This window comes from Parus major, chromosome 2 (genome assembly GCF_001522545.3).
Source record: "Parus major isolate Abel chromosome 2, Parus_major1.1, whole genome shotgun sequence".
NCBI classification, from domain to species: domain Eukaryota; kingdom Metazoa; phylum Chordata; class Aves; order Passeriformes; family Paridae; genus Parus; species Parus major.
Window position 1 is genome coordinate 31,372,635 of NC_031769.1, and position 27,322 is coordinate 31,399,956.

General features: G+C 39.8%; 2 protein-coding genes and 1 non-coding gene across 3 annotated transcripts; 2 read left to right on the forward strand and 1 right to left on the reverse strand.

Moving 5' to 3' along the window:
- The first annotated feature begins 703 nt into the window (after positions 1 to 703).
- Positions 704 to 4,620, forward strand: IL6 (interleukin 6). Its single transcript, XM_033511876.1, has 4 exons — positions 704 to 992; positions 1,074 to 1,187; positions 1,397 to 1,543; positions 3,682 to 4,620. The coding sequence occupies exons 1-4, from the start codon at positions 738 to 740 to the stop codon at positions 3,871 to 3,873; spliced, it is 708 nt and encodes a 235-aa protein (XP_033367767.1). The 5' UTR covers positions 704 to 737; the 3' UTR covers positions 3,874 to 4,620.
- A 7,214-nt stretch (positions 4,621 to 11,834) lies between these two features.
- Positions 11,835 to 16,780, reverse strand: TOMM7 (translocase of outer mitochondrial membrane 7). Its single transcript, XM_015618944.2, has 3 exons — positions 16,598 to 16,780; positions 13,235 to 13,283; positions 11,835 to 12,051 (listed from the first exon to the last, which is right to left on the reverse strand). The coding sequence occupies exons 1-3, from the start codon at positions 16,698 to 16,700 to the stop codon at positions 12,036 to 12,038; spliced, it is 168 nt and encodes a 55-aa protein (XP_015474430.1). The 5' UTR covers positions 16,701 to 16,780; the 3' UTR covers positions 11,835 to 12,035.
- A 5,689-nt stretch (positions 16,781 to 22,469) lies between these two features.
- LOC117243997 lies at positions 22,470 to 22,557 on the forward strand. The gene has a single exon (XR_004496278.1). It is a non-coding gene; the product is annotated as a small nucleolar RNA SNORD93 (small nucleolar RNA).
- The last annotated feature ends 4,765 nt before the right edge of the window (positions 22,558 to 27,322 follow it).

Below are 27,322 nucleotides of genomic sequence, written 5' to 3' on the forward strand. Positions count from 1 at the left end.
AAAGAGATAAGGCAGCAGATAACAGGGAACTTTGTGGCATTTCTTGCAGCCACCCTCCCATAGGAGCTGGCTTTGGTCCATTTAAAGCATTTGATATATTTAATCCTATCCACACGTAGTTCACTCAGAAAGAGGCAACTTGTGACTTGTACTACCCAGCACCTAAACAGGGGAGTTTAGTTTCACATATACAAACAATAAAAATAGCTAAAATATAAAGATACATCATACAAAATCCATAAATCATTCAACCACATTAAAATATTAAGATACACGGAAGTATATAGCATATATGGAGTACGTGTGTATATACGTAGGTAGGCATGGATGACTTCCAGGAGTTTCCGTGGGGCTGGAGTTGGCAGGTTCGGAGGAAGCCGGACCGGGGGGGCTGCAGCCCCGGCCGGGACCCCGCGGGGCAGGTGAGCCGGCGGTGGCTGCGGGAGGAAGCTCGGCCCTCAAGGAGTTACGGAGCACGATTACTTCATGTTCCCACCGGCCGCTTTCGGCTGCCCCCCCCGGCCCGTTTCACAATCCCGGCTCTCGAGCAGCCCTGTCAAGCCGGGCGCGCTCCGTGAGCACACACCCCCCGTGTTCTCATGCCGGATTTTCCCAGGCCATGAATAATCTCGAAGCCCCCTCAATAAATACACGTTCAGGGATGCCCGGAGCTCATTCAACCCGCCAGCCACGCCGACGAGAAGGGGCCGGGGCCGGAGCAGAGAAGAAGCCGCACCATGAAGTTTTCCCGGGACTGTGGCTGCGACCGTGCCCGCCCCGGCCGCCGCCGGCCGCCCGCCCTCGGCGCCGCGCTGCTGCTGCCGCTGCTGCTGGTGCTGCTGGTGCCGCGGGCCGCCGCCGCCCCGCTGCCCAACGCAGACTCCTCGGGGGACGCCGAGCTGGAGGAGGTGGCGAAGCGGCGGGCGGCGCTGCCCGGCAGCCTGGAGCAGGCGCGGCTGCTGCACGCCCGGGCGGCAGAGCTGCGGGACGAGGTGGGTACGGCCGCACCGCGGGCTCGCACACGCTCACACGCCCGGCCCGGTGCGAACAAACCTCTCCGTGTCTCTCCCCAGATGTGCGAGAAGTTTACCGTCTGCCAGAACAGCATGGAAATGCTCCTCCACAACAACCTCAACCTCCCCAAGGTGACGGAGGAAGATGGGTGTCTGCTCGCCGGCTTTAATGAGGCAAGGAACCGCACTCCTTTGAGTTTAATCCTGTATACCTGGGGCAGGTTTTGCCTCCCCAAAAGAACTGTGGAAGTTGACCTAAAGATTTGTGTCGGCTCTAGCCGGACCTCCACACTCTATAAGCATCATCTGCTAACCTGCACACAGCACTGATATCAAGGCATTTTGAACTCTTAAGTGACTTTCTCACCTTTCTCTCATTTCAGGATAAATGCTTGAGAAAAATCTCCAGTGGGCTTTATACATTTCAGATATACCTCAAATACATACAAGAAACTTTTATTAGTGAAAACCAAAATGTTGAATCGCTATCCCATACTACAGGGCACCTGGCACGTACCCTAAGAGAGATGGTGAGTTGGTTTTAAATTCACTCTGATAATTTTTGTGTCTTAATACTGATGTGAAGTCAGTAATAGAAGATGCCATGTGAAATAGAGGATGCTATGTTTCAGTTCCTCGAAAAAACAGGTGACGGTTCCTTATGCTCAGATCTTACCCTTATGACTTAAGAGGTTTTACAAAGTTTTACTTTCCTTTCTTAAAGAAACAACTCTTCCTCCTACTTTATATTGTTACTTATAATTTCCAACCAACTAAATACATCATTGTTTTAAGAACAAATATATTAAACTGACTGATAGAAACAAGATTTTTCAGGGAGCTTCCTTCTAATTGAGGAACTATAATTCAGCCCATGCTAATGTTGGAACCCATTGAGAAGTAGAAGTCAGCAACTTTTCTTAAAAGCCCACATTAAAAAGAAAAAAAAAAAGCCAAGCATATTTTTACAATATTATTTATCTTTAAAACTCTCCAAACCAAACTTTTAAGCCATGGTTAGTATGGTAAATTAACATTGTATGGTATATTGAGATATTGCTGTCAATATACCTACTGAAAAACATATATTTTGCTTGTAAAAAATCATGTTTTGGAGAGCTTTGAAATATCACACTTCAAAAAACTCAATTCCTGTAGTTCTTGTTCATTTTAATAATCCTTAATACAAACACTTCCTTTTGTCTTTGGGGAAACCATTTGCCTGATTAAAAATCACCCAGGTAAGGACTGCAGAAGTCTTGGGGCATTATTTCCTTCCAGGCAATTTTCAGCATGTGAAAAGCCTATTGTGCATTGTGTGTTTGCCATACCTTTCCTAAGTTATTTACTTATGCCCATCATTCTTTATGTGAAAGGAAGCTGAACTGCTTTTTTTTCACACTGTGCTAGCTGAGAATAATAGTCCTGTCATAAGACAGCAACTGAGTACTGGCTTCCAGCTTGATACACAAGTTTGCAGAAAGTTTGCTTCACAACTGAGAGAGACTGGGTTCTTTGGGTTGGGTTTGGGGCTTTGCATTTTACTTTTTTTTTTTTTTTGACCAAGGTAATTAAAACAGGCAGTTTAAACACAGTGATCAAAAGCAAAATCTGCACTTGTAGAAACTATGGAGTTTTTGAGAAAAAGCCTTGATCTTCAGGTTGGAAGTTTTTCTTTGAGAGAGAAAAATCTGCTAAGGCAAAGCCAGAATCTATCACTTGTGGTTAAATAGATCCACCAGCATGATACCCGTCTAGATATCCAGATACAGACTTTACCACAGCACAACAAGGAACTGGGCATACCAGGAAAAGGGGCTGTGATCAGAACAGACTCCCAAGTAGCCTGGATAGGAAGAATATTTCTCTCTTATATTTCACAAAAAAAGATGTTCCACAAGGTTTGCATCTTTTGTCACTAGTTAAAGGGTAGGAGAGGTCCTAAACACAGGATTAAGCAGATGCCTGCTAGAACTTTGGACTCTAAGTGACCTAAAACAGCTCCATGATTTGAGTGTCTAACTCCCATTTTCAGAAGTCCCACTTCCTGGGACAAGTTCTTCAAAGGCCTTTAGGTACTGGGTGCATAGGGATGTGAGTCAGCATTAGATAAATAACTTTTACTCATCTTATAGTTATGCTCTCACATATCAGTGGAAGTTGGTGGCACTTAGTCTCACATGTGACTAAATGCCTGGAAAGTAAGAATTAAGCAGCTAAACAAGTTTGACATCTTTGGAACCTTGTTAATCTGCTACAAAATGTGAGAGAATGTCAGCCAATTAACTTATGACTCAGGATGGAGCAGGACAGGTTAGGACAAACCATGATCAGCTCCTCCCTACCTAACCAGCCACGTGATTGCTAGAGCAGGAGGGGTGTATTGATCTGCTCAGAGCCTGTCGGACCTCGATACCAGAGGCTGCATCCAAACCAGAACAAACAGTATAGCCCAGAAATTCCTACACAGCAATCATAGCAGGCATCAGCGTTCCTCACACCTCTCCACAGAAACAGGGCTGGAGGAAAGCACAGGTGCCAGGGAGGGCTGCTGTCTGCAGTGCAGAGAGTGAATATGCAGCAGGTTGGGAACATACAAACTGATGCTCTCCAACCAGCTCAGTGAGTGTTTTAACCAAGGCCCTCCCAAATACTGTCTTTTTCACAGCTGATCAATCCCAAAGAAGTGATCATCCCCGATGCAGCTACCCAGGAATCCCTCCACACAAAGCTCAAGTCCATTAAGGCCTGGACAGAGAAAATCACCATCCATCTCATCCTCCGAGATTTTACTTCATTTATGGAGAAGACAGTGAGGGCCGTGCGCTATTTGAAAAACACCAGGAGTTTCAGTGTTTGAATGTTTTAGTTCAGGCACAATCCTTTTGTTACAAATCTGTCAGGTGGCAGATAACAGTGTTGTTCTGTTTTAAGAACTAAAAATAGTAACAGTGGTTTGCATCTACATACATTCCCATTTCCTTCTAGGAACTTATTTATTGTATTTAAAATATTTATTAGTTTCTAATATTTCTTATTTATATTTTTAATATTTAGAAATAATTTAAATTATGTATTTTATTTCCTTTCTAATGGTACTATTCAGATACGCTTATTTAATATGTATTCATAAAAAATTCAGAACCCAGAAAAATTGTTGTTTAACTTATGTTTTTATACATTTAAGAGATGGTATTTATGACCTTTTTATATTTTTTAGGACAAATAAAAGCAAATTTCTATAAAAAGCTTGTATAATCTCTTTGAACTTTAAATAAGACTAAAGCACTCTAATATATCCAGGTTTTAATACCTGTAATTATCAGAATAACCACTGTCAAGAACTTCTCTGTATAATTAGGCCAGTTCTCTACATAGCACATATGTACACACATACAGACAATTTGGTTACCATATAAGTCTTAAAATGGGATATGAAGGAACCAGATTGCACTAAAAACGGCACTTAAGAATGAACAAGATAAACCATCAATGATCCTGAGAAACAAATGGACAAGTGCCTTATAGTTAATAAGGAGCACCCAATAAAATTGTTTGTAAGGATCTTTTTACAAGTTATATAGTCTCTCTTAAACAAATAAAGTGGTGAGACAACCACATTAACCACTTTGACATGAATACTCTCCTCTGATTAGTTTTATTGCTGTCATCCAGGGGAATTTTCCAAGTGTGGTAAAACATTTCTGGCCCCTACCCCAAGAAGTAGAAAAAAAAAATTAGGTTATTTCCTTAAGCAATATAAATCAACACATTGCTTCTGAGCAATGCAGCAACATGCATTTGTCTTTTATAATTTATATTTCACTAGTATGGACAAGCCACATACCATGAATGCATATTCTTGAATACTTGTGTGGAAAAAGAACAAGCAAACCAAACAGAACGGGACTTAAGCCTGAGTACCAAACAACTGAAACTTTCCTAGGCTGCATCATCTGCAGCACTGTAGCTGTGGAGGTACCTCATATACCCAAACTCAGAGGAATTCACTGACCATACAGGGGATGCAGGCAGTCTCTCAGGCTTTGTCCCTAAAAATGGTAGATTATTAACTACCCTCACTTTTCCTTCTGGCACAGCAGTGAAGATGTGCATGCCTTGGAATGTGGATAAGGATGTCAGCAAACTCTCCTCTTCCTCTGAGTGATCTGGTTGTCCACATATGCATTCCACCACTGGGGATGCCAAAACAGTGACCAGTCCACCCACTGCTCACATCTCAGATGCTCAAAACAAAACCACTCCTTTGCCCAATATGGTAAAACTGTCATCTCAAGTTGAGCAACATCTGGAGAAAGAATGAGGAGATCTCAAGGAGATCTTTAAAGATGTCTGTGGTAAATGGGTTTTCTAGCAGCACGTAAGATCCTACTTTAACTAACTGTCCTGGCACATGCTCCAGGAAACATAGGAAAGCCTGGCTTAACCTTTTCACTGCTTACATTCACAGGGATTTTCTTTTAGTGACCGTTTGTTTAGAGACCTTTCTGGCCTTTATTATGCCAATCACGGCTATAAGACCCAAAGTGGATCCCACGCTGGACCTAACTACTATGTGAGAATAGAGAGGGGAAAAAAAAAAACCTAACAAAAAAAACCAAACCTGACTAAAAGGAAAGGCACCTCCTGGTTTCACTTCTCTGAGCAGATTGGCTGCCTGAGGTCACCATTAGTTACTATGTACATTGCATCTAAGCAAACTCACACTGATCTCCTGAAACGCCAAAAATCATGTAAGAATTGGAGTGCTGAATTCCCTTGCAACTGATAGACAAGCACCAACACTTCCACCAGCACCCTTCAGCTGATGCTTACCCCAGGCTGTCTGCAATTCTAGTAAATATGTAAATGCTACCACATTTAGGGTGCAGAAGATGAGCAAAAATTAGCCTTGTTGGGTGGGGAGGTCAACTTTCAAGTCCTTCCTGGAGCAAAGTGTTATCCCTGATGGTGCCACTGAGCTGCCATAATTTCACCCTCCAGTTTTCAGGGTCCTTCAATGCAACAGCTGCCCTGCTGGCCATCAGTCTCCTATCACAGTGGCAACTTTAGGGACTGCTCTTAAGATCAGCACCACTTGCTGAAACCAACACTCACTGGTGTTTCTGGCACACAAATATTTGTAGTGGAGAATTCAGATGAAATCAGAGAAGACCTAAATACTGCTGAGCATGTTACATGGCCTCTTAAATGAACCAACCTATCATCCTTTTCCCAGTTTGCCGTGTAGAAACTATTTTACTTCAGTAAACACACAAAGGCATTTATTTTGTGTGGCAGGCCAGCACAAACATATAAAAAACTTGTAACAATAGTAAAAGTGAGCAGTCCTTACTACACTCAACAACACTGCCTCAACATTTCTATTGAAAAGAGCTCTTCCTAACTAAAAGCCAACTCACTGAGCAAAGAAAACTCAAAAAAAACCAACACAACAACAACAATAAAAACCCCACTAACACAACCCAAATAAAAGAAGACTTCCTAAAAATTACCTACAAAAATAGGAAATTACCCACCAAAGCAGCATTTTGGCTGGGATGTACTTGTCCTGCACATCCCAGCTAGCCCTTCCCCTCATTTCCATTTATCCTCAGTCATTAACCTCACACAGATTCCGGAATGCTTCACAGATTACCAGTTCCCTTCATCCTGATTCTGAATTTCCAAAGAAGGAAGAAGGTAAAGCTATGTTGAAAAGCATGCATACATTATACAGTATGCAAGGAAAGCCCACGGTATTCAGAAACAGTTTAGGATGAGAAACAAAATATCCCTAAAACCAGCTCCCCTAACACCAGAATGCTCAACATGAGAAAAAACAAAAAATCAAAACAACTCCCCAAACACCAAAAGACAACCCAACCTAATATTAAAGGCATCTGTAATAGAAGAGTGGGGACTGGGGGGTAAGAGATAGTCTCTGAAGTACTATTTCTCTATTTTGTTATACAGTAAAGAATTTCTAAGGAAAAAAAAAAAAAAGAAAAAGTGGTAAACATTTCAGCCTGACCGACTTCCTAGACTGCAGTGTCATTCCCTACCTGGTACTGGTGTAAACACTATATTTTGGCAGAGATAACTACTTAAATGAGGTTACATTCATCTCTACTGTCTCCACAGATTTTATTAACAGCTGATGGTGAGATAAGCAAAATCAAGCTGATGCTACAAGAGATGGAAGAGTTACACCACCAGTAAAGCATGGCAGCAGCACCACTTTCAGCAGTAACGAGCCATTAGGTTGGCTCTGCTTGATGGGAAACTTCCCCCTATGTTTGCCATTGTTATTTGTACCTTACAACATTTTCCAATTTCAGTTTAAAAGATGAAATGACGGAAAGTATGCAGTAGTATACATCAAAGTCCTCAGGGTCAAGGTACTGTCAAAAAAAAAGGATATATAAACTACAAACCTTGTGACTAAGTCACTGCTTTTCAAGTAAAATGATTAGATAACAATTTTTGATCTCTCTCAGTGAATTTCCTTCCTCTTCTTGATAAGGGGAAAACCAAGACCCACCTACCCCCTTGCCTCCAAGAAATGTAACTGCTGCAGTCTTCAGTCTTGAAGTACTACTTTTTCCATTAATTACTAGCAAAATCAACCAATTTCTGTAATCTAAACATATTTAACCAAATCCTCCTGTATTTTCAAGACTGACTCTTGCAGTCATCAGAAAACACTCAACAGAAATTTTGCAATCTGGATTTCTATTCAGTGACCAGAATCTAAGATTCAATCTTTCCTGAGGAAACATTTTAAAAAACTAAACATTCACCATCAAAATCAAAACACTGAGATTTGATTTGCCCTGCAATATTCTTTTCCACACAGCAGGTATACATTCAATCTAACCCATCCTCCAATCCTGAATTAACATAAGCACAACCAAGAAACAATGTATGTAACCCACAAGCTTAACCAAGAAATTGCTACTGCATCACACACCATTATGGAAAAGTATTTAGAAATTGCAATTAAGATGTTATTTGTGAAAAGTAAGTTAGTCATATGACATTTAACAGGATGTGGTCTCTCCTCCTGTGGTGAAATCAGATGTAATGAGCTTTAATTTCCAAATATCATCCGTATCATCATAGCTTAGATTCCAAGCCTGTAACAAAATATTTCCAAAAATATCCAGGGTATATACAGTTTGATTTAACAATTTTCCTGATAAAAACCATTATATTAGATGTCTTTTCATTTGCCACACAATGCAAGAAGATGATATAGTAAGTAGTTCTTTGTCACCTACAGCCTTTTTGGAAGACAGCCACACAAAGCAGCAAAATATATCTATTTTATACTTCACCAAAATGGGCCTATTGTAACAAAATTCTGAACCTGGATTTGGATTGCACAGTTTATGTGTTTAAATGTTATGGTTCAGCTAATAGGAGCTTTGCTGATTAAGTCATTCAAGGGAAAAAAAATAAAAATCATAGTGTCTCTGTTTTATAACTGTGATTCAACACAGTACAGTTACTTTGTACCAGTGGTGCCTACACTGGGAATTTGTTGCAGAAGTAGAAACCTGTTACAAATTCCTGATCACTTTGCTTCACAACTGGCCAGGCCTTGAAGAGTTTATGGAGCACACAGAGAGGTTTCTTTGTAGATTAAATTATTAAGAAAAAAATTATACTGAAAGCCAGATTTTTTTTTCCCTTTAGCAATGACACTAAACTGATCATTCCTTTCCTAGCCTGCTACCAGGAGATACACAGCCCATACACCAAGACCAAGAAAACCACCAAACTCACAAGACTCCCTCTCTATCCCTTGCACAGCTGCTTGTCACCAGGTACAACAGGCTCCAGTGACAGGTAGCATTTCCCTGACACTGAGGCAACCACAAGCACCACTCCACCTTCCTCTGCTTTGATGGCACAAAGTAAAAAGCCAAACAATCCCTATCTCAGTGCTGAGATCAGTGGGATACCTCAAAGTCAGTACAGTTGCCACCAAACACAGGAAGCATCAATGATTTTATTTCACACATCCACATTGCAGCCTTGAACTCAGCTGTGGTAGCCACAGCCCATTTTTCAGTAAACTGTGCTCACTGGCTTTATTCTGACACTAAGAGTTCACAAGACTCCATCACAAACCCCATCACAGAAAATAATCTGCACTTGGCTGTGGAAAGCACTCATTCAGTGACAGAGATCAATACAGTCAAGCAGGAAAACTCATTTTTGTTCTTTTTAAGTGTCTCCCATGTGACCGTGTGACAGTAAAACAAAATTTTCTCAAGTTCTACTGGGAGAAAAACAGAAAGTAAAAAATCATAGATTAAAGCACTTGAAATTAATAATACCTAATTCAAGTCCCCAGCCTTGACCAACATGAGAGCTCTTCCACCTCACTCCACAGACCTGCCCTCTTCTCCCTGGCACCACCAAAAATACCCCAGTCTTGCTAAAACTAGCATAATTCCTGACCTTATTTAAGAGAATTAAGATTCTTCACAAGAATTCTGTTTAATGTATAACTTCCCTAACCACTGATCCACTCTCAGAGGCACATCCAAATTTTGTGAAAACAACAGAAAAACTGCAAAGTAGCTTCAAAACATCCAAATGAAAGATTTCTTCATTTTTAAACCTGAAGAAAAATATCTCCCTTTATTTTTTTTGCTACCTTACAATTAATTACCAAGATTTAATGATTCATACCTATTCTTTTTTTTTTTTTTCCACCAGGGAAAAATATAAATGTTTATTTAAGAAGAATTTTCACTCACATTTTAATTACAGGAAGAGCACTATAAGGAATGAAAGTCGGGACATATAAACAAAAAACATTATACTACATACTAGCATTTAATTTAACCTGATTTGAAGGTACTATAAGAAACTTTTTTCTCCTCAATTTGAAAACCCAAGAGTTGTATGCTAATGACTTTCCTGAAACATACTACAGTAGCAGTGAATTACCAAAAATTTCCTATCCAACGTGCTTAAACTAAGAATTGCATAAGCAATATTTATCCATTGATTCCAAGTTGCAAAAAACCTGAAATGCAACTTTAATGATGAACTTTCAGCATAGAGACGTCACAGAATCTGGCCTGTGCTTGACATATGCATGCTTTTGTAAAACTTTTAATGAAAGAGGAAACACTTCCCTATTTCTCTACCTCTTGCAAAATATTATCTTTCTTGGAAAGCAGCCAGAGGAACCATGCGGTGGCTACGACCCACAAACCACATCCCCAAATGTTAGACATAAAACAGAGCACATGAAATACACTACTGCAGGTGTTTGGGTCCTTCCACCAACTGCTGCATTTTGGGTATTGTGCACCCGTGTGAAATGCAAAATCTGATTGAGAAAGATGAGTTACCTCACACCAAATACTGTATCTCTCAGTATTGAATATCTCAGGTTACTGCATGGAACTCAACAGAAGAAAAATGTTCCTATCATGATTAAAACCACCACCACGTACCAACAGATGATTTCATTACTATTATCATTAGGATCAGTCAAGAAAAATAATCAAAAAATTAATTTCTTTCATAATTTAAGACATATGAGCAGTTACATTAATCTCAAGTTACTGTAAGAGAAAAGGCACTAGAAAGGCTGCACTAGCAAAAGGATATACTGTCACAAGAAACTGTTCTGCATTCAGTCCTTGCTCTGTTCCACTGTCAGCAGTCTATTAGCATTAGCCATGCCAGTATTTCAAGGCATTTGACTGACTTATAGTGATTAATGGAATTTTAAAGAACATGCTGATTTGCATTAGCTCTCATAAAAGTTTTCATTTTTTTTTCTATCCAATTCTTGCCTTTCAGTTTAAGTTTTTTCCCTTGGCTCATTTGTATCTCTTTTTCCAATCACAGCCCTTAAACACAGGAACGTTTTACCATGAATTGTCATGGCAGATAAAAAACTGAGCAATCTCCTATTCTTAAACATTTAATGTAAAAACTGCTTGAAAATCTGTGGAATTAAAGAAAAAAAGCCATGCCAGAATCCAGAATACCTTTGTTGCAATGATGATTTGGGGCCAATAAACATTATTTTTTAAAAACCACCACAGAGATACAAACTACCCTGCACAGTTCTGGAAAGGAGAGAGCAATTTACCCAGAACAGCTTCTATTTAACACAAACCAGTCACCATTTTGGTACTTGAACTTCAGTGTTAAAAAGGAAAAAATCTATTGAGACCAAAACAACCATGGTCCAAAGAGCAAGACTCCAGCATAACAACAAAGCACATACCTTATTTAGTGTACTTATTTTCTTCCTTCAGTTATACATTAGTAACTTTCTCTTACACTATGAGCAATTTATACAGATATACACAGAGCACTCAACTGTTCTGTCTTCCCACCCCATCCTGAATCCCAGAAAACACAGATGGCATTTATAGGTAAGTTTAACAGAAAAAGATACTTTTTTAATATCTGACTGTGCTAGAAAACACAAATATACACATCCCTCAATCCTTACTGTATCCACAGATAAAATAATCCAGAAGGAGATAAAAACCCCAAAGTGGATCAGCACAGTAACCAGCCACACAGGCTTACCAATATTTGGGCAAGGAACATTTGAAGAATACTGGAGCTAATTTAAAACATTAGCTCAATTTTCTGGTTACTGTGAAGATAAAGAGGAATCTTTACCCAAAAGGCAATCATTATCAAGGTTAAGTATGGGCGTTAAATATCACTGTATTTTGGAAAAAAACACAACAAAAAAACCCCACCATGGGCTTCTGTAACAAATAAACTAGTACATTATATTATGTAAAGACTTAAAACCAAAGTGTATCCATTCAAACAGTATTTATTTAATTACACCGTAATGCAAATAAGTTAGGTCCATATAAATGTCATTTTGTTGTATGTACAACCTATGTCATTAGCAAGCTGTTTGATCCAGCTGGTCTAAGTGTCGGCCTCATCCTCTGGAATGTACGTATCTTCTGACACTGTCCATCGGCTGCGTCTACAACAGGACCACCACAGCCTTCAGCCCCAAAGTAAACTGAAAGGGGAGGGGGAGGAAATGAAAGTCAGATTTGCAGCACATACTTGTCTTTAAATCGGTATTTGTAAAACACAAATCTGGAGGAACAGCCCTACAAATGTACAGAATAAACACTAGCCCCAAAAATACTGAAATAATGCCACCTTTAAAGTAAAATTTAAGCCTACAGAGCATCAACACATGCTCTCAAAAATGAGCATCTGTAAGCTTCAGATTAGACCAAACATCTGTTTGTAGTATCCACATAGATACATTCTGGTACAAAAAACATCATGAACACCAAAAAAAAAGAAGTCTCAAACCACCAGCAAAGTTAAACATAGAAACACTGTCAGCAAGAAAACAGCTGCCGGAACTTGGTTATTAAGACAACAGAAGATTCCACTGAAATTGTAACATGATCTTACTACTTTTTTTCCCATATCTTCTACTCTTTCTACTGAATCACTCAGTCCTAAAAATGGGATTTCTAGACACTGTAACTATGTGAAGCCAGAAGAGTTAATATTTAACTTTGCAAACAATACAGTCCATCAATTATTTGTTTTAGGAATACCTACCTGGTCTGCCCAGTAATCAAAGACATTTCTTGAAAAACAGAACCATCCTTTCTCCAAAACTTTAATTAGTTAGACCCAAGGAAGCCCTTCAATAAAACTTAAATGTCACTAGAACTTAAGCATTATTAATGCCATAACACTGCAGCATAACAAAGAGTCACACAAGAAAGAGGCAATATGAGCCTCATGTACTTTGCCTCACGACAGTGACTAATACTAAAGGATACAGCCCATTATTTCATGCACCTTCTATGCCATGTTATTCCCTCATTTGCAAAGGCAGAAGGAGATTGGGTTTTGGTTTCAAGTTGTGCTAGAAATCTGAGAAGTTATTCTTCAGTGCAGAAACTTGCACAAACTAGCTCTACAAGAGATTAGAAGGGCAGCTGTAACACAAAAGACACAGGAAGTTCCATATCTTAAAAACTATGCAAAATTAAGGTCTTCCCAAGAACTAGAACTTTGCTGACTTGTCATTTGAATTTCCAAAGAAACAAGAACCATAACAACTAAAAACAAGGGATGGGAGCATCATTCACAACTGTTGCTGGCCAGAGATAACACCCAAATCAGTAACTATCTGCACTGAGTTTGTATGTACATTTGGAACCAATACATACCTCCAGATAGTTGGCTCAGGCATTCCAGGATCTGCGCCTCTTTTAAAACCTGAAGTGAAACACACATTAATACATACATAAAAACAAACAAGTATGTGCAGATTTGTACATAATTAAATCTTTATCAAATTAATACAGCCCATTAAATAACAATAAAAAAACCCCTACTGAACAGAGAATTGTGATTAATGAAGCTGTGCACTAACCTGAATAAAAAGTGTGTATTCTTACAAGGGATAGAAAGCAAAGAAAATAAATACTAGTGTAGACTTTTCCTTTTTTCACGAGGCTTATCTGCATCTTTACCTGACTTAAAATTCAGGGTCAACTAACTGTATGAGATGAAGGAAGTCATCTATCCCAGAGATCAAGACATACATACTTTTACACACACAAACCCACAGGTTTTAAATGCTGTTCAGAAAGCAACCTAGCAGGCCTCTACCAACAAAGGCACCTAAAACTGGTGTAGAGTGAGCACCTTGAGGCCTAACAGCCAATTTTTCCAATGACATCTAACACACAACTGAAAAGTAGCTTTTTCAGTAACAGTTCACTCTGTTTAGCATGACAGAATGCTAAATGTTTAATCAATTAAACCTCAAATCTTCTATTCTGATTGGCACTCTTAGGAAAAAGCTACATAATACTAAAGCTTGCAAAGAAACAAGTTATTTTCTAATACCCAGGAAAATGAAATGAAAGTTAACTACAAAGAGTTCATCAGCAGTCCCCAGTGACTCAAGTATACCAATTGAGTAAAGTATATGTATGCTAGGGAAGCAACTGAAGGTTTACCATATGAAGTATCTTTGCTCTCTGGACTGTAAAATGAAAGTCTTGAAACAGAACTGTGCAATTCAGGGACTGTTCAACACTACACTGCCTATCTAGAAGTGAATGTTTCATGAAAAATATATTATTTCCCTCGTTTACAGAAAATAAATAACTAATGTCATGTTGCCTGAAACACAGGCCACAAAGGTTAATGGAAAAAGTTCCATTAATTTCACAGGCACTGGAAAAGCTCTTTGAAGACAACCTTGAATGATTTGAGACTATTAGACATCCTGACCTGAGTTCTTTGGAAGCCATACTGTCCAGCAACACAGCTTAAAAACTCATGAACTGCGGTCACACTGTGTGTGAATGTTTCTGGCTCCTCCCCTCACCCCCAGTATTTTAAATAAGAAAAACAGATAAATTTATAAGGCTATACAGAAGTGGTGCAGCCCACTTATTTTGTGGAAATATGACCCTAAACTACTACAAGTTAAATTTCTCACTGCTACATAACAAAAATATACTAGGGTATAAAAAAATATACCCTGGTGTTAGTGCAACTGTAAATACAGTAAGGTGGCTTTATACAAATTGAAGTAACTTACTGAATGTCACTAATGTAACTTATTAGTGCCAGTAACATGACACTCGGATATCACTAAGAAAGAAGAGCATTTTTCCCACATCCACAGATACTGTCATGGAATTCAATCAAAACAAAACTTCAACAAATTACGTCACAAAACTCTGCTGAAATTCCCACCCAAAACTTATTAATTTAAAATCATTGCTAAACTAAAAATGGAAATGCAATTAAAGTTCAGACCTAAAAATGATAATTAGTTTTTCCATAGCTTTTGAAGTGACTTCTTTTGCTTGTAGTTGATGTTAAAGCACTTCTGTTAACAGCTGAAGAGACCAACATTTCCCTGGTTGTTATCTATAAACAGTTAAAGCCCTTCAAACCAGGCACTGCATTCCCTTCAATTAATCAAAACAACCTCTCAGATTTGACTGAAAACACATTAAGCTCCCAGCCCTCTTTCATGTTTGCATTCAATGCAAAGAGGCCTGCCTGATTTAGGTGATTTTCCCAAAAAGCCCAACAGTTTGGGCAGAAAGTAAGCCAAATGAATTGCAGAGATCAGCCTTCCTGGACCTCAAAAGAAATGAAGAAACATGTCAGGCCTGTGGCACATGTGCCTGTCCTAAGTGGGTCAAGCTCTTTAACAAGGACAGCTGATGGCATAGAACTCTAACTCAGCAGGAGAACTACCATGTGGCAGTAATGCCTGGCCAGCCCGATGACAGGAGCAAAACATATCCTGGGCACCAAACACAACATCAAGGCATCTTCTTAACATTCCACTGCAGCTTGGAAATAGGAGCCACACCATTTTTGGTGGGAGAGAGACTGTAACCTGTATTCCTGTTGCAGGAAATTCAACCTCAGCCAGAGGGTGGCATTGCCCTCAGTGCCATGAAGAAGTGCTCCCAGCGTTCACCTCACCACAGACTCCCTAGAGCACAAAGCACAGCCTTGACTACTACAGCAGGCAGTCACTGACACAGGGTTAAATCACAGCCCCATGTGCTCTTCGGCTGCTTCGGTGCTCTGCCTATTCCCCAGAGGGGCCTTCACACAGGACTGGCCTCCAGGGAAGGGGCAAAAAAAAAAATATTCTTACAGAATTGTTAGGTTGGAAGGGACCTCTGGAGATCCCCATGTCCAACCCCCAGCCAAGGCAGGGTCACCTTGAGCAGGTGACACAGGAACAAGTCCAGCTGGGTTTTGAATGTCTCCAGAGGGGGAGACCCCATGACCTCCCTGGGCAGCCTGTTGCAGTGCTCTGCCATCCTCAACACGAAGAATTTCTTCCTCATGTTGAGGTGGAACTTCTTGTGTTTTAGTTCATGCCTTTGCTTGCCGTCCTGTAGGTGGGCACCGCTAAAGAGTCTGATTCTAATCTCTTGGAATTTGTCTTTAAGATAACTTTACGCTCTCTCTTTTAACTCTACACTTTAATGAGATCTCCTTCCAGTATTCTCTTCTCTGGACTAAACCGGTCCAGCACCTGCAATCTCTCCTCATAAGAGAGATGCTCCAATCCCTTAATCACCTTCGTGGCCCAGTGCTGGATCATCTCCAGCAGCTCCTCGTCTTTCCCGCACTGAGGAGCCCAGAACTCGACACAACACTCCAGATGTGGCCTCACTAAGGCCGAGTGGAGTGGGAGGTTCACATACTTCTTCTTTACAAAGAAGGGGGGGGCGAGGGGGGAACAAAACAAAACCCGTACAAACAATCAAAAACCCCAAATATAACAAAAATCCCCGTCCCACAGTTCGGCCAAGGGCAACCCCGCCCTCCCCTGCGCACATGCGCGGCGATGGCCGCGGGCGGCGGGGGGAGCGCGGCGGGGCGGCCCCGGGCCCCCGGGCCCTTCCCTCGGCCCCGCCGCCCCCCGGCAGCGCCCGGACGGGCCCGGGGGCGGACAGCGGCCATCGGAGCCGCCGCCCCAGACCCGGCCGCGGCAATGGCCGCCGAGGGCCCCCGCGCGTCCCCCGCCCGGCACTGACCGAGATAGAGCACTACGGGGATGAAGCCCCAGCGGATGGCGAACTGGCCGCCCTTGAACAGCTGCTGTAGCCGCTGCTTGGCCTCCTTGCTAAGCTTCGGCATCCCGGCGGCGGGGCAGAGAGGAGGAGGAGGAGGAGGAAGAGGAGGAGAAGGAGGAGGAGCGCGGCCGCTCTCGTAACAGTGCCGTGCGCTGGGCGGGACCCATCGCTGGGCTGCGGGGCGGGGACCGGGGCCGGCCGTGCCCTCGGGCGGGTGAGGAAATGGCGGCTGCGGGCGGCGCTCTGGGCACCGGGTGTTCTCTGCCCGTCGCGACCCCGGCGGGCTCATCCCGCCCGCTTTCCAGTGCCGCAAGCTGTGGGATCGGCAGCGGGATCGGCACAGCGGGGCCGCCCGGCTGTGAGGGGCGCGGGGGATACAAGCGCTGTGGGTCTTGCTGCGCGCCTTGGGTCCTGCCGCACTCTGGTGCTTGCTCTTTCCGGAGCTCTCGAGGTGTTGCGCACACGCCGCCTCTGGAGGGTAGGAAGTACCTTTGGTAAGTGAAGGGTAGAGATGGAATGCTAAGAAAAAGTGTTCCCGGAGAAAACTAGAAATGCCTCTCCGTGAAGCTCTCCATAAGGCTGTGTCAAGGAAGGTTTAGTCTTGATGTTAGAAAAACGTTCTTCCCCCGGGGGGTGGTTGGGCACTGGAACAGTTTTCATTTCATTTCATCCCCAGGGACGTGGTCACAGCACCAAGCCTGACAGAGTTCAAGAAGTATTTGGACAACGCTCTTAGGCACATGGTGTGACTCTTGGCGTGTCCTGTGCAGGGCCAGGAGCTGGACTTCGATAATCCTCGTGGGTCCCTTCCAACTTGGGATATTCCGTGATTTTTGATACCAGGCTGTGTGATGTATCCAGTCCATGGAAACAAGGAATTCAGGGAGTGAAAGCTTGACTACAAATATGGGGAGAGGGAAACCTGATACCTAAAAACTGCCAGCACAGCACTTGGAGTTTGTTGTCCTTAACCTCAGAGCCCAGGCATTTTCTTTTTTAAACTATAAGAATGGTCTCTGTCCTTGCAGTGCCCTGACCACCAACTCAACCAGTTATATCATGTCTTTACCATGTTTTCATTATTTCTCAGGTAGCCTCCTGCCTTTTGCTGTAATGCCAGATCCACGCCAGATGCAAGTCTTCAGGTTCCTGTTATCACTAATGCAGCTGCAGCAGTTAACACCATCAGGCTGTATCATGTCTGCTACCTATAGCAATGTTCTGCATGTTATCTGTTGGTTTGCCTACAGCAGTTACTTGAAGTTCTGTAGCCATCTTGTCACATTAAGAATAGCAGCAAGTCAGTGCTTTTTAGAGACAAGAAAGAATCCAGGGATATAATAAATATTACTTGTTCAGATATACCATTTACTCTTCCAGTGTGTGGATGCCCATTCTGCCATTTCAAGATAGAAATAGGAGCTTTTAGTTCACTACTTGCTCTCAAGGTAGAGGCAGGTAGAAAACTGCAGGCAACATGAAGGGTTCTGGCAGCCCATGGCATGCTTTTGCCATGGTCTATGAATAATCAAAGTGTGGGGTATGAAAGAAGATGTTGGTGAGGTCATGGCACAGACATGCAATCTGTTACAGAATGCACAGCTTTTCATATTGTACACCAGTCCCACTGCCCTGTGCTTCCATACACATTAAACATGGGATACACCAGTATTTCTAGTCATATGATTGACACACATTGATATCTGACAAGTAGAGGCATACAGTTTGTGAGTGTCTCCTTTATAAACTGGATAGCTTATCCCTATGGATAGGTTAGGCATCAGTGCTGTATTCATCATGAACATCAGTATGAAGCTCATAGGACTAGGAGCCTACACCTTTCCTAAAAGAATATGCCTTTGGGGGGGAAATTCTGGGATTCTGACTGCAAATTAAGAGAACAAGTCTTTATATCTACAAGTTTGTGTTGAATTTGAATTTTTTTGGTATATCGCTGTTGTCAAACTTTTCAAATTAGTATGTGTAAGTAGAATTGTACAAACATTCAAGATAAAAAATTTACTCTTCTTCTGAACCAGTGTAGTGCAAGAGACACATCCATTAATTGGTAATGGCTTGTCATACTCAAAAGAGAACTCAAACCATTGAACCTGGTTTTTTTTTTGCTTGCAGGAACATATTTTTCACCAGTTTGTATTAAATTGGTTTTTCTTTGTAGATGGGGCCGAGTGAGATCTGTTTTCACACTGTGGTTACTGTTACAGCTTGTTCTTTCTAAACATACAAAACCAACTGTTCATTACAGTGCACAGCTTGTTAATAATCTCTTACAAAATATTGCAATAAAATATGACCCACTGTAGTGGAATAAAGTTCAAAAGGTATTTTTCCTTCCTGTAGTTTTAGTGCAAGTGGGATTCAGAAGGTCGAATGTACAAATCACCGGATACGAAGTGTTGAACAGTTGCTCTGTCTCCTTTGAGAATTGGTGTAACACTGTCACATGTGACACAGTGCATATAGTGTTATTGTGGGTGTTCTTGACAAAGAATACTCACCAAAGTGTGCCACATATACTAGATCTTTTCTTCTTTCCTTCACACATTGAGTCAAGGAATAATTTTCAGAGCACAGAAACTTGGTAGCCTTCATTTGTCACGTCTGCCGATTTGGATGTTTGACTAAAAGCTTGTAGGTTATTTCATTGATTTAACTACAAAAGCCAGGAAATTAGTAGCAAGAAAGTTATATTACTTTGCCAGTTTTCTCACAAACAAAATCAGTGCTAGAAGAGCACAAGGGTGCATGTTTGTGCAAATAAACCAGTGTTGATTCTGTATAGTTACTGGTCAAGATTTACATAGTCTTACATACTGAAGCTGTGAAAGGATGTGTGTAAACTAAGAATTTTGACAGAGAAGAGCACTTATTTCATCGTAACATGTATCCATAGTCTCAAGCTGTCCAACATATCATATTTGCACTGAAAGACCTCAACTAGCCAACCAACAAACCCACAAAACCTTGACAATGAAAAAAGAAACCAGTAAATGGTTGTGCTGACCCCAGAAGTTTTCCATGCCTTTATTTGGCTCCTGTGTCACCTAGAATGTTAGAAGGTCCAAGAGCTCAGCAGTTCTTTGGTGATCTACTGGCTCACACAAAGGGGGAAGGAGAGCAGCAGTCATACTTCCTGAAAGTTCTGGGACAGCACTAATCACATAATTTAAATATTGACAATTAGCCCATAAAGCAAATGTACCTGTGATTGGGCATGAAACATTGATCTGTTTTGAAGGGAGAAAACATAATACCCAAAGAAATGGGGACCATAAGATGGAGGAGACACTGGAGAAGACAGAAGTTTTGTGCTATGAGTACTCATGTTTGTAATTTATTGTGATAACACTTCTATGAAGGATTTTGATTTTATTTAATTTTTTTCTTGTGGCTGATAATGAAGACAAACTCACTTGGAATGGTGTATCCATTAACTAAGAAGAACAGGAGCTCCAGGTGCTGGAATGACAAAAGAAAATTAGTGATACCATAGATGTTGAAAGTCTTACGTGGCAAAAGCTTCTGAATTTCTTTTGCCTTGGAGCTTCATGTGATCAGCAATAACAAAAAATCAGAAACAAAATTGCAGAGGTTTCAACCAGAACAAGAACATGAATCCCTACTGTTTTATTAACTTGATTAGCAGTAATTCCACAAGTGCTTTCACAGCAAATAAATATCACTAATACTCATGGTAAAATGGCCAAATTCTTCCATTTTTATGGGCAAACAAGGGAATTGAGATTGTTTAAAGACATGACTGAAACAGTGAATTGTCAGGTTCAAAGAAATAATATTACTTGGTCAGATGGCTTTAACTTGTTTTTTTGAGTACCAAGAGTGCCTTTCAGGTCAAAGAATTCCAGACCTCTAAAGCTTTATCTCAGCAAACCACAAAATAAAACCATGCAACAGTACATGCAATTCAGAGGCTGATGAAGGAGACAAAGTGCAGTGACACATTGAAGTCTGTGAAAAATCACTGTAAACTTGATAGGAAATCCCTGCAGGCTTCCATTATGCACTTAAAAACCTCACTTTTGAGATTTCCCTGATTTACTGACAAGAAGCTGCATTAAATTCATTTCCTTGGGAGCAAAGTTTGAGTTTGACCCTATTTAGGAGGAACTTAGATTTCAAAGACGCTATGGTGGATGTTTCATACTTTGGGATTATACCATAGATCAGTATAAATAGCACAAGAACATAAGGAAGAGCTCTTCAACAGATTTCCACTGCAGGATGAATCTTTACAATGTCAGTAAAAACAGTAGTCTATTATGACTAGACATTCTATTTCACTTCATTGTTACGACTAAAGTTCCTATTTTTATTGTGCCCTAGTAATGATGTTCCTTCTGTTACATTTTAGTATTCCTATTTACTTTGTCTAATAAATCCCTGCTTCTCTGCAGTACCACTGATCTGGGAAATGTTCCTTCTCATTTCACAAAGACCAGAAAAGACAGAGATAAAGAAATGGAAAGTGCTACAGTCAAAATAGCAAAGACAAAGGCTGTCCAATTAGGTCGTGTGCAAAACAACCAGAATTCCAAAATGTCTCCTGAATGTTATTGAGACATAGATTACTTTGGGGTGAGTATATCTGAGTTTTTGCATTTAGCATAGTTTCAAAATATGCTTGGAATGCAGAGCTGTAATGCATATAAAAATTTTCTGTCCAAATTAGAATCTTCTTCATAGGAATTTCTGTATGTTACTTGTTGGATGTACTCTGGTCACTGTCTGATACAGGATATTTCCAAGAAAAGTGGTATAGCCAGATGCTGTGCTGGGTTCACCTGAGGTAATTTTCTTCACAGTGACTGTGTTTTGTACTTGTGCTGAACACATGGTTAATAATACAGGGATGTTTTTGTTATTGTTGAGCAGGGTTTACATAGAGCCAAGGTCTCTTCTGGTTTTCATACTGTAGTGCTGGTGAGGCTGGGGGTGCATGAGAGGCTGTGAGGAGACACAGCCAGGACAGGTGACCCCAACTGACCAAAGGGATGTTCCAGACCACGGGACATCATGCTCTGCATATTAAGTGGGGGGAAGAAGCAGGAAGAGGGGGACATTTGGGGTGATGGTGTTTGTCTTCCTAAGTAACTGTTAGATGTGATGGGGCCCTGCTGTCCTGGGGATGGCTGAACACCTGCCTGCCCATGGGGAGCAGCAGCAAATTAATTCCTTTGCTTTGCTTGTGTGCACAGCTTTTGCCTTCCCTATTAAACTGTCTTTATCTCAGCCTGTGTATTTTCTGGGGGTTTAAAAGAATTTTACTCTTCTGATTCTCTCCCTGATCCCAGTGTTTATGCAGCGTAGTGAGTGCGTGGCTGCGTGGGGCTTGGGTCCTGGCTGAAAATTATTGAAAATTAGTAGGATGATCAGAGTGGGAGGAACAAACAGCAAAGTATAGGGTTTTTTTTATCTTTAATACAGTAACTGTACAATTTATTTATTTAAACCAAAACTGACATGGTGACATGGAGTTATAATCTCTTTATTCTTCATTACAGCTTCAGAGGCTAGGGAAGGAGAATCAGCAGCCTGAGGTAAGACAACATTGAAAGAACTTCATCAAATGCTTTTAGAGACCTCTGAGAAGAACTGTTGATGTTCTTAAAAATTGAATATTACCTGCTTCACAACTGTTTTTCTGTTTGAAGCGTGACTTTCCCATTCTGCCCATTTTTACTTAATAATGAAAATTAAATGTTACACGTAGAGATTCTGCTGCCTTTTACCATAGATTGTTTTTCTAAAAATACAACAGTTCTTCAGTGCATGCTTTTATGATTTCAATACTTGGCCAAGGATGAAAACAGTAATCTGATTCCTTACATACTTTCAGTGATACGCAAAGTTCTGATGGATAAAAGGATTTTCTGAGGCCAAAGCTAATACCCATATTTACTCATTCATTGTTTTTAAATTAAGCTCTCTTTTTAGCAGCTGAGCATCAATGGTTTAACTCTAGGATGATTTTCCTCTAAAGGTATTTTATTAATGTAAACCATTTCTTCGTCAGCAGATCTCAAATAGATTTTTGTTGCTGAAGAATGTTGTTTTAACAGCACGTATCTATAAAGATTTTTAAAGGACTTAAAAGATGCTTATTTTAGGCAAATTTTTACTATGATTTAAACAAGGTGAAGAAAATAAATAATGTAGTCTGATTTTCTAAAGTCTTTGCTTGTATACTTGCTTTTATATCAATTCCAACCGTAGTAAATTGTATTGTGGTGAAACAACCATGAAATTGATAATGTAAGTCTTTGCAGAGAAAAATGAATTTTTTCTCTCTGATACAGGACATAGAATTGCAGCATTTGAAAAATAAATTCTAACTATAAGTCATATTCTGCTTTCTCTCTTCAATGAGTATTGTAGTAGCCCTTCTTAGCATCCAACTACTAAAAAAAAGCTGCTGAAACAACCTTTTCTGACAATTAAATATTTGAAAATGCAACTGATTGATGCACAGCACTCGCTTCACTGATTTACAATAGAGCTTTTGGATGCACTCTCAGATTTTGCAAGATAAAGGTGTACAACAAGCTACTAATTAACTCGGGTTACAAGCTAGGAGAAAACATGTAGTAAAGCAAAAAGAAAAACCTCTGAGTTGAAATAAGCCAGGCAGAGCTGAAAAAGGTCTGTGTGGGTTTTTTGCCAGTTTGTTCTGGGTTTTGTCTTAAGTCCCAGTAAAACAAATTATATGTAATTTCAGTTACTGTATATATCCTTAAGTATCCTTTTTTCTTGTAATGTCCAAAACAAGAAGGGTGTTTGGTGAAACTAAGATTTTTTTTAAGTGCAAATTAAAGTTTCATTCAGTACGGCTTTAATTCCAATAGAATTTAAAGCATAGCACAGGCTATGTTTTACTGATGTCATTAGAATAGTTTATAACAACTTGTAATACAAATTAGAGAGTCCAGAGCATAAAAGGAAAGGTAAAAATATGTGTATTTTCAGGTCTTGAATAAGATTGCCCAATCAACAAAGGAAATGTGTCATGTATATATACAAACTGAATAATTCATAGTAAATCTAAATGTTGAACTAATTATTTAGTTAAACTGAACATAGGTATTAATTTAATCTTCGTTGTTCACTTAGGGTGAATTGACTTCAGAAACTTAAGGACAAACCTATTGTCTTATTCCTAATTCAGCAGGGCCTAACCATGACCAAGAAGATGAGGAGCAGTTCACACCTCCTCTGGCCAAGCCCAGTCAGGGTGTTCTGCCTGAGCTTCCTGCTGAGGGTGATACTCCTGCAAGAGCTGCCTTTCAAAATTTGGAAATTCAACCAGTGTGGACAAAAGTATCAACGTTAATGTTTGTCTTTAGTTTTTGCATTTCAGTAGTTCAGATTTCACTGAAAATTCATTGAGATCTTCAGCACATGGAAGATTAGAATCAGTAATACAGTATCGTAATGAAGAGTAATTAAGGTGTTTCCTGGATACCAGAAGGCGATCAAGGAAAGCTCTTGTCATTTTTTAACCAAGTCTCATCTGGTGCTATCAAGATTAAATGAAGCGCAACTCATGGTTAATGAAGTTTTTATTATTCTACTACAAAAAAAAATTGTCTCTTAAAATGCTTCCCTTTTGCCTTTCATACACAGTTTCTGTCCATATTTTGTCTATTTTAGTGGAGTCATATGCCATATTTAACCCAGACAAACGATTTTAGATTTTACTAATTTCAAAACGTTGTCAAGTAGACACACTAGTGTGTCTTGTCTATATATTGTCAGCCTGATTCACATGGCTGTAAGATCATCTAAGACTCTTTCCACTACTGCACAGAAAACAAATGACCTTTCAGGGAAATACCTGAAATATCAGTGTTTCAATCACTGCTGCTGCTTTTCAGTAAGGATTATTAAAAATCTCAAACTTTATTCTCCTAGAAGTACAGAACAACTGCACTTTAGTCATTTTAGATGCTGGAATCTGGTTTAAGAGGGTGATTTGTAGCAGTAGGTACTACAGTGATTAATGAGATTCCAGTAGCTTTTCCCTAGCTTCCTGCCTAGAGAAAAAAAATAACAAACAAACAAAAAAAACCCACCCCAAACCCATAATGGCAGATTAGTTGTGTGCCTTTTGCTGCTTTTTGTGAAATGTTAATAGACTCTAAAGGTTTCATTTTTGAATGAGAACCATTTAAGGAAGAATTTTAGCAGATGCAGAGGACATTCAAGGAACTTGTGAGAATTCCTTATGTTCTGCTTTATAAAGTCTGTTACACACATTTGGCACAAGCTGTGAATCTAACCTGATTTCCAAGCATTTAAACGCTCCAAAAAAAATAGTCATTTCTGTAATACAGTTATATTTTCCTTTTTTTTTTTTTCAAGTGCATATTAACTACACGTCTGAAGAAACAATATTGTACTCCTTTATTTTAGATGTAGGTAGCAGTCACAAGAGATTAAATGCAGTTATGTGTAACAAAGCATGAAGATGACAAGATGCATGAACCAGAGGCTTTTTTAGCTCAATCACATCATCCAGTACATAATGATTCAGATTTTGTATTTCAGACACCAATGTCACCTTGGGGTTGAAATCACTCTGGTTGAATCTGTGTAAGTATAAATAAGATAGTTCCCCACACCCCAATTACCTTCCTACTTTAAAAATAGAAAGGAAAATGAGTCGTCCTGAGTTTAGAGATGAGTTATTTGTGTGTGGTATTTGTGATGGAAAATTCTTTCTAAAATAAACACAGTAATAAATGGTTGTCTTTTTTCCTCTCATACTTAAGGGGACAGGCTGCTTCTAGTGACAGAGTACTAGACTAGACTGATCCTGGTCTCTTTTAGGGTGTCAGTACATGACTAATACATACAGTACTATATCTTAGAGTCATTAATTGTATAAAGAAGAATATTTTTCTGTAGTTTTTCTATTAAATTTCTTTAAAGCCACATGCAGAACGTTACTCCCCATGTTGTATTTTAGTTCCAGCAACTCTAATATGGATGATATGCTGATGATCTTTTGAAATCCTGAAAAACATGAATTTGACAGGGAGCCTAGATAGGACTTTAAAAAATATTACAAATAATTTAACTACTATTACAAAATTTTTATAAATGCTGAATAAAGGATAATGCATTTAATAAATGCATTAGCTTCCATTAATTTAGTTTCTTCACTTTATTACAGAAGGACACTATTGATCCAAAATTTATTAGCAGTGTTCTGCTAAGGCCAGCGGAGGGCAGGCTTGAATTGGAAACACTTTTTATTACTGCAGTTACTCAAAGTTAAAATACCAGATAGTGCCTCATCACTTCTCTACTATTCTAGTTACCCATGTGCTGGATAAAAGCTTCTTTGCAGTTGATGTTTGACAAAATGAGTGTTTTGCAAATGTTTAAATGAAGATGCTAATATGAAAGTGAATAAGTCAGTGCTGTGTCTTACTCATGAGGGATAATTCACATTGCTTAATCCTTAACCACATATATCTTGAAATGTTTTTTAAAATCTAGTGAATATAATTATCTCCATTTTACAGATTAAGAAACTGAGAAATAGAGTGGTAACCTTGTAGATTACCTATCTGGGTGGCCTACAGAAACAAGAACAAAATCCACATTTCTGAGATGTAATCTGGTGCTTTGCACACATAAACTATTTTAACTCTTGAAAACATTATGGAAATTATTTCTAGCAGCCCAAATTGTGGAGTCTGAAGAGCTTATACTGATGAAATAGCAAGCAACCTGACAGTCAGGTTGCAGATCTTAAGAAGAATATACTTCCCAAGAAGATGGGTGGCAGTCAGATCAAATGCCTAAAGATCCACTTTAAAGTAGTATTTTATTATTAAAACAAGTACTTTGCATTTTTAGGCATATTTATTATTCATTAAGTTCGGCTGTAGTCTTTCCAAAATCCTTTATGACAGCCTGTGTCTGACTCTTGTTATGTGTAATGTGTTATGGCTTCACACATTTTTAAGTGCTGTGTGAAGGTTTGTAAGAATGTATTATAAAAGAGGCCACTTGAAGCTTCTTGGTCATTTCTCCTTGTACCTTGTGGAACTGTACACCTCACAAAGAATTGTTACCTCCAAATTGTCATCACTTTCCACGATTCACAGAGGCCTGAATATGCAATTATCTCAAGAGGGAAAAGATTAATTTGCTCTTCTGCAGAACATAAACTCTCCTTGAAATAACCACTAATTGAAGGCATTTGTATACAGGCTCATAGTAAACCACTGGATGCCTTAGCTCAAGAAGCAGGGAGAAAGATAACGATTCAATTAACAAAAACTACTGCTTTGAGAAATGTGGTTTCCAGTGTCAGAGTTATTTTATTAATCCCTAATTATACATTGCTGGAAACTGTTAACCATTATTAGGGGCAAATAAGTCTGAGGTTTGGGGGTATGGCTGGTTTTGCCTGCTGTAAGCTTCACAGGTTTACACCTCTACCTTCATAATGATCTTTTCTTTCACTAGTCCTAGATGGTGTATATTTTACTTGTACCCAACTTTCCCTTTTAATTGTAAAATATGTGTGAAATGTTCACAACATTAGTGATTCAAGAGCAGTTAGGATATTACTGCCTCAGAAACACATCGTTACTTACAGTGGTGTTTGTTGTGCTGAGCCTGCCCAGCTGA

Excerpts from the sequence above, each read along its gene's own strand:
- IL6 (XM_033511876.1), top strand. The coding sequence starts at position 738 with ATGAAGTTTTCCCGGGACTGTGGCTGCGACCGTGCCCGCCCCGGCCGC. Across the intron at positions 993-1,073 it reads CGGCAGAGCTGCGGGACGAG|ATGTGCGAGAAGTTTACCGT; the intron begins GTGGGTACGGCC and ends GTCTCTCCCCAG. Across the intron at positions 1,188-1,396 it reads TGCTCGCCGGCTTTAATGAG|GATAAATGCTTGAGAAAAAT; the intron begins GCAAGGAACCGC and ends CTCTCATTTCAG.
- TOMM7 (XM_015618944.2), bottom strand. The coding sequence starts at position 16,700 with ATGCCGAAGCTTAGCAAGGAGGCCAAGCAGCGGCTACAGCAGCTGTTC. Across the intron at positions 13,284-16,597 it reads CCCCGTAGTGCTCTATCTCG|GTTTTAAAAGAGGCGCAGAT; the intron begins GTCAGTGCCGGG and ends GTTTCACTTCAG.